Source organism: Acyrthosiphon pisum, chromosome A1 (assembly GCF_005508785.2).
Source record: "Acyrthosiphon pisum isolate AL4f chromosome A1, pea_aphid_22Mar2018_4r6ur, whole genome shotgun sequence".
NCBI lineage: Eukaryota > Metazoa > Arthropoda > Insecta > Hemiptera > Aphididae > Acyrthosiphon > Acyrthosiphon pisum.
The window spans coordinates 4272174-4285967 of NC_042494.1; the positions used below are offsets into that span (position 1 = coordinate 4272174).

The window sequence follows — 13794 nt, forward strand, 5'->3', positions numbered from 1 at the left end:
CTCTGTTTTTTCATTTTAAACAAATATTTTTAATCTATAATCCAGGTCTGAATTTTTAACTACAAAATAATTATTAAATTTTAAATTTGATATATTTTGTCAAAATTTAAATTTTAAATGCTTATAAAAAAAAAATTGTGCATAGATATTTTTAATGTTTTTCAACTTCTATTATAACAATAAATCAGGAGCTTTGCATTGCATTTTTACGCTTTTTTACCCTACAAATACATTTTTATTGATATTTATAGAAAATAAAAACCAAAAAAATTGAAAACTAACAATGTCCGTAAACGGCTCAAAAAGAGTCAAAATATTTTCAAAATTTTATGGTGTATAGAAAATGAAAATATGAAAATACAGTGAAATTTCCATGTATCTACAGTTATTCGTTTTTGAATTACAATGAAATAACAAAACCCGCTTCGTGAGAAATGGAGTGAATATCCAACCTTGTAAAAATATGAAATTCAAACCCTTATAAAAATTTAATTTGATTTGCTTGAAGACATTTTTTTTTGATAAAGATAGAAAAACTTATTATGAATGATCTTGTATTACATTTTCAAATCATAGATTTAAAATGAAACATTTTTATGAATTTCTAACACAAAATAATTTACAAATTTTCGTCATTTTTACGTATTTTGTCAATATTTGAACTTAAAATGTTAATAAAATAAAAATTGTGACTTGGGATTTTTAATTTTTTTCATCTGCCTTTGAAACAATATACTAGGATCCTTCTATTAAATTTTCAAGCTTTTTTAACCAACAAATACAATTTTATTTATATTTATAGAAAAATTAGAAAAAAAGGAAACTGAAAATGTTCGTAAAGAACTCAAATTAAGTCAAAATATTTGGAAAATGTTATGGTGTATAGAAAATGCAAATATAAACATTCAGTGAAATTTTCAAGTATCTACAGTCATTTGTTTTTTAATTACAATAAAATAAGAAAATCGTCACATGAGAAGTCGAAAATTATTATATTTTTTTTTATCTTTAAATATTTTGAAGTTCAAACAACTAAAATTATAAAACAACAATCACTATAGTCTCGTCGTTCTCAGAACAATTCAACAATCAGTTTATATAATGATAATATTATATAGGTACTATGCGTAGGTGTACGAGATAAATGTAAGCATATTATTAAAATATTTTAATATTTGATGTATATTTGTTTGAAGTTTAAATTGAATCTTTTACTTACTTTATTATAATATTTACATTATTTTCCATAAAAAAATCATTTTAAGCATATTGTTTTGTAGAAATCATAAGTGATTTAAATAATTTAATGGAAATAATAAATAATAAAAAAATACGAAACAACGAAACTTTAGTTTAAAATTTAAACAAAGTTACTTGCATACCTAACAAATTTCCTTTCAAATAATATTTTCAAACAAAACAAATTCACTGTCTGAAAATAACGGAGTACAACATATTTTATACATTATTGAATTTTGTTACAAAGCAAAAATAATTATTAAATTAATTATCTTACCGAATTAAAAGTTGAAAAAATCTTTGTTTTGTCTAGACAATGAATCGAATTGCTTAAAGTAATTTTTACCAAAAAATATTATCACTGGTGTAATAAAATAATTGGTTCAGTTATTCAAACAACAAAAAACTTCCACAGATTGTTATCATATAATTACTGTAGGGCGGAATTTAATTTATTTAGTGTATAAAAAACATTGTTTATAAAGCGTAAATATAAGTGAAATTATAGAAACTTTTATTCTATACTATTGTTTGTGATTTATAAAATATGCCTTTGAAATAAACTTTAAATGACAAAAATGTTTTAACTACCTAAATGAAATAAGCCTGAATGCATTTGTATTTGCTTGTAATCGATATTTTAGTTTCTGAACGGAACGTATTGATTTCACAATGATGTGTGTTTTTTTTTTTTTTTTTGCGGTATTTATGTCTCGTGTATTCTGTACACGACTTATAGTAGAAAATATTATTTGATTATTCAGCTTCAATAGATTTTCTGTAGGAAAGTGAAGTTCGTACTTTTGGAAGGTCAAAATAAAAAAAATTAAGTAATCAACAAAGTAATCGGGAAAAAACACTTAGGGAAAACGGGAATTCTTAACCAAAACCTTTATTATTATATATTTTCTTATTTTGTTGTAATTAAAAAACATAATATAAATATATATATATATATATTATATATAGTACTTAATATAGATACTTGAAATTTTCACTAAATGTTTATATTAGCAGTTTTATACTTTGTATAATTTTCAAAATGTTTAGACTTTTTTTGAGCTATTTATAGACATTTTACATTTTCGATTTGTATTAGTTTTTTTTCTATAAATATCAATAAAGAATATTTCGGTCGGTCAAAGAGGTTAAACAAGCAATAGAAAGTTTCTCATGATTTATTATTATACCTATTTAAATATATTAAAGATACCTACGTCATCACGATTTTTTTTAAAAGCATTTGAAATAAATTTTCAAATTATTTTGTATAGTTAAAAATGTATAAAATGTTGATTTTTATAGCTAAGGCTTGGAAATTTAAAAAGAGGTTCGTCCTTAATAAATAGTAATTTATACTGGAACCAATATTATAAAAACTATATAAACACAATTTTTTTATGGGCATTTTAATTTAAAATTTGGACTAAATTAGATATTTAAAAGAAGAATTACAATTTTAGTTATTTTGTTGTAATTTAAAAATATCATTCGTGGGTACTTGGAACTTTTAACATTTATTATTATATTTTATTCACACAATTATACTTTCAAGATATTTAAATTAATATAATGCTATTGCCTATTTATAGCACGGACCTATTTACATCGTTCTAGGGTAAGTTGGCATTAACTCAAACATTAAAATATCAATATTATGCGATTCAAATGTATACTATTTATACTATTTTAATAACTAAAATTAAAATTATAAAAATGCAACGTTTTCGTCAACAATTAATTCATCCTACCGTAATCCTAGATAATAGTAAAATAAATTACGTTATGTAAATCATAAAATATACTCAATATTATTGGCTGACAGACCGTTTTAGCTCAGAATTGTTTTTCATATTTATCGTTTAACTCAAGTTTAAGAAATACATTACACTCGACACCTACTGCAGTACATCTGAAGAGTTACCTACTTTCCCTCTTTTCAAATTTAAAATCATATTAAGATATTATTTTCGATTTGATGGTAACTCTATTCACGAAAATGAAATCTTTTTTAATACGCTCATTTGTAAGCATTGATCGGCACTATCGTACAAATATACGTTTAAATTAAATTTGTATTGTATTTGAAACCGAATAATTTTTGTAATATGAGATTACTCGTGGCTATTGATTATGCAACTTTTTTTTTGTGCATCTATTTAAAATTTAAAACATTGAAGGTACCTATTATAATATACATCATCGGATTAGTGTCTGAAGATAGGATTGGTCGCAATGAATAATATATGATCATTTATGAAATTGTATTTGAAAGTAGTTTTTAATTGATACACCTGTTGTAGGTAGGTACTATTATACGAAACCGCCTTAAATTCATGGTATAGGTTATGGCGTGGAGGCGGAGTTGTCGTATAATAAATACATTTATCGTCGATTGCAACGATTTGCCGATTCGCAGATGTATCGATATAAGTATATAATACGTATATGTATAGAAAATTGCAGACCAAAACCTAAACCGGCCACTTAATAATAACATAATACGTTATGCTATAAACAAAAAAAATATCGAAGATGTTACACCCATCGTCCATTATATATAGCTATTGTGCGGACCTTGTATTATTATGTGATCACTAATCAAGGTTGCATAATTTTTATACTTTAGGACGATAAAACATTTACTTAAAATGTTTATTTTTACCTCTGTAAAATTAAATTGCAAAGCGTACTTCTGCTATATGTTTGATTTATTTCATATAGTATATTATTATATTTATGCAAGATATAATTATTTTCCAAAAATAAAATACAATTTTTAAACATACAAAGTTATATTGTTTTATAAGCTTACTCGTGGCTGTGGAACCAGTGAAAGGCCATTTTTATCCATTGGTATATCTGAAAATCAAATAATATATATTATATTTTAAATGTAAATATGTAAATGTAAATGTAAATATCGTGTAAAAGGAATCGAAGAAATTCGGTGGCTGTTAAACCTTATTGAACGTTCCAAAAGGAGAGAATTTCGTAAACCGAATTATTTTTGTAACGACTTCAAAGCAAATCTTTAATAAATATAATGACAAATTTATACCAAAATTAATTAAAATCATCACACCAACATAATAATAACACGTTTATATGACGTGCAGATAATTTAATATGCATACAAGATAATTATTTTAAAGAATTCATTTTTTCGGAAAAAACGTTTGAAAATAAACGTATTTTTTTTAACATAATATCTAATTTAATCATTTAAAACAAATTTATATTATTACGATTATCGTTATAAAATAGTGAATAATATTTTTTTTCAAAAATATTGTTTTGTAATGACATCAAATTATGTGAAAAGTGTATATATTTTTCAAAATACTTTTTGATAATATAAATATCTTTAAAATAATCATGTATCTTAGATAACGTCTATTCAGCCGGTACCTATGTATATAGGTAACTATATCATACAAATTAAAAAATATTTATTGTTAACTCGTATTGTTGATTTGTGAATTAGCTTATAATCGTATATCCGATCACGTCGATCGTGTTCCCGAAGGTATATCTGTAACACAGCATACTCTGATATATATATAATTTATAAAAATCAATGTTTCATCTCTTTGTCCTTTATAGACCCAACAACTACTGTACCGTTTTTAATGAAAATTATATCAATAGATTTCCCGAAACTCTGGAAGAGATTGTAGCTTCGTATTTCAATCCTTATCTATGGTCGCTTTAAGGCTGCTCACTCATGAATATTGTTTCGACTCACAAAAATCGAATATTTTTGTGTTTATTCATAGGGTTACTATTATCGATTACAGACAATACAACAATGTTATTATGAATATTTATGATTGCGTATTATTTTCTGCGCTATATTATATTTTGTCATTTAGGCTTATGAAGATATGCTATGTATATAAAATAAATGTAAAATTGAGTAACAGCTATTAAAATACCTATATTTGAGGTAAAGTGTATGGTCTAGGTTTGTATCCTAAAAAAAAACTCTGCACCCAATTCGACAAATAAATAATAGAGAATATTTCAATTAAAACAAAACAGAGCCGATAGATAGACTGATTATAATACCTAAGACAGGTATATTATAAGTCGGATTATACCTATCTAAACGGCACAGTTTTTGACAAATTGGTACCAAATTGTACTCACCAACTAATATTCGGAGTCTTGGGTCGTAACTCATAAGTGTATTGGAATATAGAAGCTACTAGTAACATCTATCATATTATATAAAAGGAAAAGTGTATAGCTGAGGCTTTAGGACCAAACAAAAAATACTCGACCGATCTTGACGATTCAAGGAAGATTTAAACAGTAATAGATTCAACCAGTTATTTTAGAGTGGCTCACCCACTATTAATAATAATATTAAAATCATAAATCATAAAATCATTCGTTTATTTCTGCTTGCGATATTATTGGTTTTACGTAAGTAAAATAAGTTAAAACTATAGGTACTATATTATTACCAACTATCCACCGCCAGAGATGAATTGTCCGTCTCCATTTAACTTATCCGCGGGCAATGCCGGGTAATGAGCAGCAAGTTAATGATAAACAGTAATACAATTCCGTAAAACAATATGACAAAATATTTATTTGATATTAATTAATTTAAGTAATACCACGTTTAGACTATTATAGTTGTGTGTATTATTACGAGTGTTGATGGAGAACAAAGCTCACGAAACAAAGAATTACATTAATTACACAACTTAACGGCCCTGCTAATAATATTTATCGTGCATTACACGTGTTTGAATTTTTTTCAATTGCAATCGTTCATCCTAAATTGTTTTCAGTTACCACGCAAACATATTATAAAAATATCTTCATAATGGAACGACCGACTTGCGACGAGATTAGCGAAGGGAGACCGTGATTGCCCAACACCGGTTTCGCGTATCCTTGTGGCGGATTTTTTTTTAAAATACTGCATTTTTTGTAAGTCATCCAACTTATTATAATGGAATTTACACAATATATTGAATATAATTTCAGACGCATATCGTCGGCGTACACAGCAAAATAAGTTACTAGATGACCGGTGCCTTACCTATAATAATATAATCATTTGTTTGGGAAATTTTTTTTTAAAATCAATTTAGGAACGGATCGTTATGTCGAATCTACGACTCGTGTACTGGCCCAAGACGACTCGGTCCGAAGATGATTAATGATTATGGTTTCGATTTCGGTGAACCAGCGAAGATCTACAAAACGTGTTTGACCGCAACCTCTGCTCGCCTCGCGTTCGGCCAAAACAAATGTCGTCGGACCGCTTTCGTAACGCGCTGACATAATAATACCTAAATAATAATAATATAATGTGGCTGCGACCTTTCCGTCTGGACGACGCCGCCTCCGTTATTATGCTAAACACAAAACTGGTATCCCCCGTTTTATTTTTTTTTATGTCTTCGTACCGCGTGAAGATTCACACTCACTCATACGCGCACACACTCTCGCTCGTGCGTATATAAATACTAGACGCATCCACAATCACAATCACAAACACATCGCACTCCGAACAGCGAGTACCGCAGACAGACACAACCGAAAAACAGAAAGTCTTCAACATGCAGGTAAGAGTCTCTCGAAGTTTCGAGAATGGATTGTTATTCGTTATACCGGCGAGGTAACCGTGCTCACACGTTTCACGCTTTTGCACAGGTCACTTTTGCCGTATCGTCGTTGCTGTTAGCTGTCGTCGCCGTCAGCGCGTACCCCGCATCACTGAACCCGGAATCCAGAGCCGCCATCTTGGTCCAAGATTCAGCACCCAACGCCGATGGATCATTCAAGAACAAGTATGCACAATTATTTTCTTAAAAAACTTTGAGGTGAATTTTTTAAGCTCGCTAGTCTCATGACGTTTATGTACCTACGCATTTATCGATCTCATCAAGTATAGCCTCATCCCCCGACGTGAATAATGTTGAACGAAATCTTTGCGCACACTTCTCTCGGTCGGGTCGACATTATACTTGTTGCCTGTAGTTATACGTTATACTATTAACGCGTTTCGGTGCTAATAATAGACGATTTTTCGTCCAGTATCTATATTATTATTATTATCATTATTTTGAAAACGAATGCGGCAGCAATAACTACGACAATAGTTGCAATGTTTTTTTTTTTTACTATTTTACGAAATTATTGTTTTCTAGTAAAATATTGTAATATTATAACACGTAACATTTCAAAGTTAAAAAACTGAAAACCTCAATTTAACCGGGTGGCGTTGGTGTATAAAATATCACTGAATTACGCTCACGGTAGACCGCATGTTGAGCGGTCTACTTATAGGTTGAAGAATTCATCACTTAGTTTAAATATTTAGAGTCATTAGCCAACCATGGACCATCTCAATAGACGGTTTTTCGTTTTAGCTTCTATTTTTACTATAATTATAGTTTTAATAATTAAAAAAAGCTCACTCCTATCGGCTTATTCCTAACCACATTATATTATTCTCGTTGCAGTTTCCAAACCGAAAACGGAATCAAACAAGAATCAGTCGGATACTTGAAGGCTGGCCCAGAAGGACCCGTAGCTGTGTTCCAGGGAGCTTCTGCGTACGTCGCCCCAGACGGCCAGACCATCCAAATCGGATACATCGCCGACGAGAACGGTTACCAGCCGTACGGCGCTCATTTGCCCACTCCACCACCAATCCCAGCTGAGATCCAAGAGTCGCTCAGATACCTCGCCTCTCTGCCCAGCACCCCCGAACCAAAATACCAGTAAGACGGTGACCACGTTGCAGTGACCACCCCGGCCCGGCTCCCGGCTCCCAATATACATACTTAATATTATATACCTACTCCTCGAAATGATCATCCGCCACACGTTTAAAGCATAAACATTATAATAATGTCTATGGTTTAAATCGCGGTTTTCAAAATCCAACTATAGTTTTGTTATTATATTAGTATTCTTCTACCGCTCTTCTGTCCGTTTACCTTAGTATATACATAATGATACATTATCATGATCTCGTCATTGCGGTTTGTTGTCGATGGCGATGACATTGTATTATATAATTATGCTATATTTTCTTCTAATTACTTCATCTCCGTCTATGTGCGATTATATATTATAATCGTCATTGACTCGTAATTGTGTAATATATCATATTATACAAAAAATATATAAATATTGTGATTTAAAAAAATGTTTTTTTATTTCGTTATTTTCTTACCAGAATCGTATATTATTCGGTTAAAGATATTATATACTCGTTTGTATAATGTTAAATTGTTCACCAAATATTGTTGTGCAATTTTCCATGCATGCGAAGGTTTCGAGTTTCGACAAGCGTCTATACATTTAAAACTGCATAGAAATCCAAACCGTGTTGGTTATTAATATAAAAGCGATAGTACTTTTTTATGAGTAACTAATAGTAACTAACTTACTGTTTCTGAAGACGAATATAATAGTTATTTAATTTATTTATTATATTATGCACCTATTTTTTTTATAGGACGAATTGTATAATCATTATATAATAATATACTGTTTTATTATAATATATTTGATAGCGTCACCTGTTGTAACTCTACCAGTTAATATTTTGAATTATTCATGGTTCATAATTCACAGGTATAAAGAATAATTTATCCATAACTCAATTGCCCTGGAAAGAATAAAGACATATTGTGCACCTAATCGAATTGCACATTTCTGAATTATAAAAGATTTGTGTAGTTTTAACGATTTTCTCATTGTATCGATGATTTAAATTTCTGGCAAAAAAGCACTTATCTTTAGAAATAATGTCATAATTAACGATAACTTGTATAAATATAACCCGATAACCTGGATTATACATACTATAGCTACATTTGATATTGATACCTATATAGGTCAGTAAGATTTATAAACAGAAGAGTTGTCTTATTTTATGTTGATATGCGTTATGTAAAATTATTTTGTAATGACGTGACTTATAATGAAAAACAAAATAAACAAAACAATTTTAATAGGTACTCCATGTTAGATTTTACAACTGCTTCACGATTAAATACAACTCGTTCTAGGTACAAGCAACGCCAACGATTTTCAAATTTCAAATTATGTCGAATTGTGTATATTAATGTGTGACCATCAAGACTTAATATTTTATTTTTTTTATACTTATTCGACAGTATAATTTCAGTCATTGTAAGTTTAAACATTTGAAACAGTGTACAAATACGACAATGTTCGTACTGTCATTCACTCATGCGCAAGCCACGGCGGAATAAGAAGACACGACGTTTTCAATTAAGTTTTCTAATATGTTGGTTTTCCCAATCGCATTTCGCTCTATCTATCTGCCTTTATAGACATTGAATCAAAGTGTCTTATAATCAACGTGGTAAAATACTGTCGTTCATAATAACCATAATATTTCACCTACAGGCTACTATAATATTGTATCTCGACGGTATAAAATGCTGACATTTATATATATATCGATGTAATAATATAATATGTATATACCTACCATCTATACGTACTATAGATACGATTTTTCATAAAATGTAAATCATAAATTACTAAATTTTTAGAAACGTATAGATGACTTGGGGTTATTAATTTTAATGAATGTTACCATTCTAAAAATAGGCAAGTCAAATATTGCTGTTCATTAATTTTATTAACATTTTTTCTAAGCAATTTTTGTGCGTTGGGCCATATTATATTCTTCTGGCCACTTTTGTACCTGCAGTAGTGGTTGTCATTTATTCCTGGAAACTTTGTCCACTGATATTTTTTCCGACTACTGTAATGATCATGAAAAGTAAAAATCTAAAATCGATTGGGTTTTGCTTGGGAATAAAAAACCGTCATCCAAACGCCAACAATTACAACGTCGGGCAACCACATTGACACGCGAGCATAGCGTTACATTTTTACGTACAAGTGTAACATAAAACGGATACTACCTAGTTGTTAAAAGAAATGAGAAATAAATTGCCTCGACTTTATAGTGCACAAGGGTGTGCAATTTTATACGAAAGGTCGACGATGCGCATACTAAATTGTATACAAAATCTTTTTCGCATATGCTATCGTTGTTGTTTTTTAGAAGAGTTTAATATTTAATAGCCCATTATGTAATGGCTGGAAGAGCTAAATTATAATACAAAATAATAAGATTCAAGCGTTTATTTAATGGACACATTTTTTAAAATTAAAATAAAATGTGCCTTTGTTTTTTTTTATTATGAGTTTGTCTCCTATATATATTAAATATTGTCATTTATTAAAGTGTTTCGTTAAAGCTAACCTAAAAATGTAAAAAAAAAAAAATCCAATCTTTTAAAAATACAAATCGATTTCTAGGATACACAAAATACATATTATACTTACCAATTTTTGTAACAACAGAGTTACGGAAATGGTTTTTGAATTTACCGTTAAACAGGATTAAATGTAAAGATGTGAATAGTAAGAAATAAACTAATATAACTTTTCATGGCAAAGCAAGCAGAAACACTAGGAAAATCAAACGCCGTTCGTTCGTCGTATTTGTCGGCCTTCGACCGGATTTAAACAAAAAGTTGTTTTTTAATATAAACAGAGATTCGGAAAAAAATTGAATTGGAACAGATATTGTGTGCACCACCTATTGGAAAATGTATTTTTCCCTCTGTAAAGGAGAGGAGGAAAAAATTCCCCTTACCAATCGCGAAGATGAAAAAAAAATAAAAAATTGAAGAGCATCAATCGAACATTCATTTGCATACATATTTTCATTGTGATCACAGAGCAATGACTAAATATTTCGTTTACAAAAAATAAAAATCGTTTTTTAGTAGCGTATTGATGGGGTTTTTTGTTAGGTAATTTACATAACCGTCAAATACACGCAATATCACGTATATATAATATGATCATATACCTAAAATAACGAATAATAGCTTTCGAAGTGGAAATTCTTGTATAAAATACAAATGAATTTTTTTTTTATGTGGTTAAAACAGTATGGAGTCTATTTTCATGAAAAAAGCCAATGGATTTTTTTACCGGTATTATGTAACACGACGTTAGCTTATTAAAATTAATTATTAACGACGATTGTGTTATTTTCGAGGAACTTAACTGCACACAACTGCATAAATAAAAAAAGCCCTGTTATTTTAACAAACGCGTTAATTGTGTAAAATGTAAACACGTCAACGTCAAGTACTCAAGTGCATCATAAGCATCATTAAACACGGGCGTAAATCAATACACTATAATTAACGAAGACTTACATAATTCGGTATAAGTTAACACATTAAACAGTTCATTTTTCAATTTACGGGTATATGTATTGAGAACTTGATCAAGAATTTTACCCAAAACAAACAATTTTATAAGTACGTCTATTCCATTTAATTAATGTGAATATCATTAGTGACTGTAAAAATACGTCCCGATTAAAGTATATACAAGTACTATGTACATTGTACAACTATTCAATTAATTAATTTATAATATATACTATTTTTTTGTAAATTGTTCGTCTTGAGTTTGCGAGCTTATATTTAAAAAATAATTTAATATTATAAAATAAAAACGCAGCCTTTTACAAAGTAATATCACGTTCCAAAGTTTCATAATCACGTTTACTTTAAATTTACCGTCGATATCTACCATTATTATTATAATAATATTTAAGCAAAAATAATTGATTTAAGAAATTCACAATCAAAACTAACACTTACATGCATAATTTAAAATAATAATCACACGCTCAAGATTGTGATTTATGATTAATAATTTCAAACTAGAAATTCAAAATCGTAGATGACTTATTATACGCATTATAATATCATGTATTAGAGTAAAATTAAGTCACAGCAGTGCTTTGTGCAGAATGTCTTAAATCGTGGCCACTATAACACGGCCTAGGTACGTGATGTTCTTAAATTATAATAATAATATGTAAACGACGACGAGAACGAGAGAAAAAAAATATAACAAATCTAGGTCGGTGTGACGTCGTCCCGGAAAGGGCTGCACATTTAATTTCCTGTCGTTTGGGATCGCTACTAGTTTTTTAGGAAAATGCCACGCAGCAATGACACGGCGAATAATACGATTATTCTCAACAACAACATATTATTATATGCGTGTAATACGAGATCGCGTGGGTCGATTTTTCATCATATTGTGATGTCGCGATGATGTGATTATTAAAACGTAGGTATTAGGTACGCGAGTGCGCTAAGTAAAGTGCATTATTTCGGAAAAGCTTAATTATTATTTATTATTACTATCGACCGAATAATTCTCTTACACATAGACCGGAGTTAAACTTAATTCGATTTTTTAACGATAGGTGTGCGACTTTTAGCTGGTCGATATGACATGTAATCTTATACGGGACTTGGACGTAGCATTTCCGTCGTGGTTTTTCGTTTCATACGATGCCGCCTTATATAATAATATTATCTATATTTTATGTACTTTTAATAAATTGATATAGGCCATATTGGTTTCCAACTTGCGGCTTTTCGAGCTTTTTGAATCAGTCCATCTCAATCCGATAGTTGTTTTGATATTGAACTCCAGGTTACTAGCTGTATTATACACATAGGTATGTATTTCGGTCATGGAATTGATTATCACTTGATAAACACGGATGCTTGGCTGTTGATGAATTTAAATAAAGACACTATATGGAACAATTAACATATAAGTACAAAACATTACGGATGCAGTAGTAGTAAGACATAATTCATTACTAAAAAAAAGTTCAAAATATACAATTTAGATTGGTGCACCTCATTAGAAATAATTAAGTTTTTTTTGGTTTTATTATGTTATTATGTATTGATTAAGATAGAGTTACCTAAGGAAAATATTAATAATGACGTATTAATCTATCTTGTATTTTTAATTCAATTTGTAATACTACAAAAATACTCAACACAATCTAAGTTCACCAATAATATGATATATTATATAGATACATATGTAACATACAAACAAAATTTTCGTAAATTATTTTTGAAGTTGACCTATAAATATCGGAATACTTTAAGAAAAAAATATAATGGCACCACAATATAATGGTCTCCTCGGTCCATATTTTAGAGTCTAACCATCAGGATTCATAGTTATTGTGAGGAAATCGGTTAAATTATTTTATTTCCTTTGTACAATAATATTATGGTGAAATTTAAAATAATACAATGATTCGGTTCTCTTTTCAATCTCATTACATCTCTACTTCTCCCCAAACAACTATTAGGACCGTCATAAAAAAAAATGTTGGAAACTGTGATATTGGTCTCACAGTCGGTTTAATAGTGTTCTGTTGGGGAAACTATATAAATGTCCGCGGAGAGCTTTTGCTCAGCGGTGGTATAGTACACATATGCACATCGTTAAAAATGGTCATATATAGTGTTGACGACGATTGACTGCTGTGAAAAGTATCGTATTTTATTCGCAAGAACTGTGTTATTACTTATTAGTACTGAAGTCACCGTAGTAACACGACACGTCTGGACGATGCACACAAAATGTCTTTTAAATTTTTGCACTTTTATAATATTATGTTATGTT

At 29.3% G+C, this 13794-nt stretch overlaps 2 protein-coding genes across 4 annotated transcripts in view; one reads left to right on the forward strand and one right to left on the reverse strand.

The window, feature by feature from the left end:
• Positions 1-13794, reverse strand: part of LOC100166244 — a 120180-nt gene that overhangs the window by 29144 nt on the left and 77242 nt on the right. For all 3 annotated transcript variants that reach the window (XM_001944876.4, XM_029486520.1, XM_029486519.1), the window contains exon 3: positions 4055-4101. In XM_001944876.4, coding sequence (XP_001944911.3) covers positions 4055-4101 — 47 coding nt within the window. The remainder of the gene's footprint in view (positions 1-4054; positions 4102-13794) is intronic.
• On the forward strand, positions 6600-8419 carry cprr1-1 (RR1 cuticle protein 1). The gene is given in 3 exon segments (NM_001162314.1): positions 6600-6827; positions 6916-7052; positions 7728-8419. Coding segments are annotated over 3 exon segments (408 nt in total). The 5' UTR covers positions 6600-6821; the 3' UTR covers positions 7993-8419.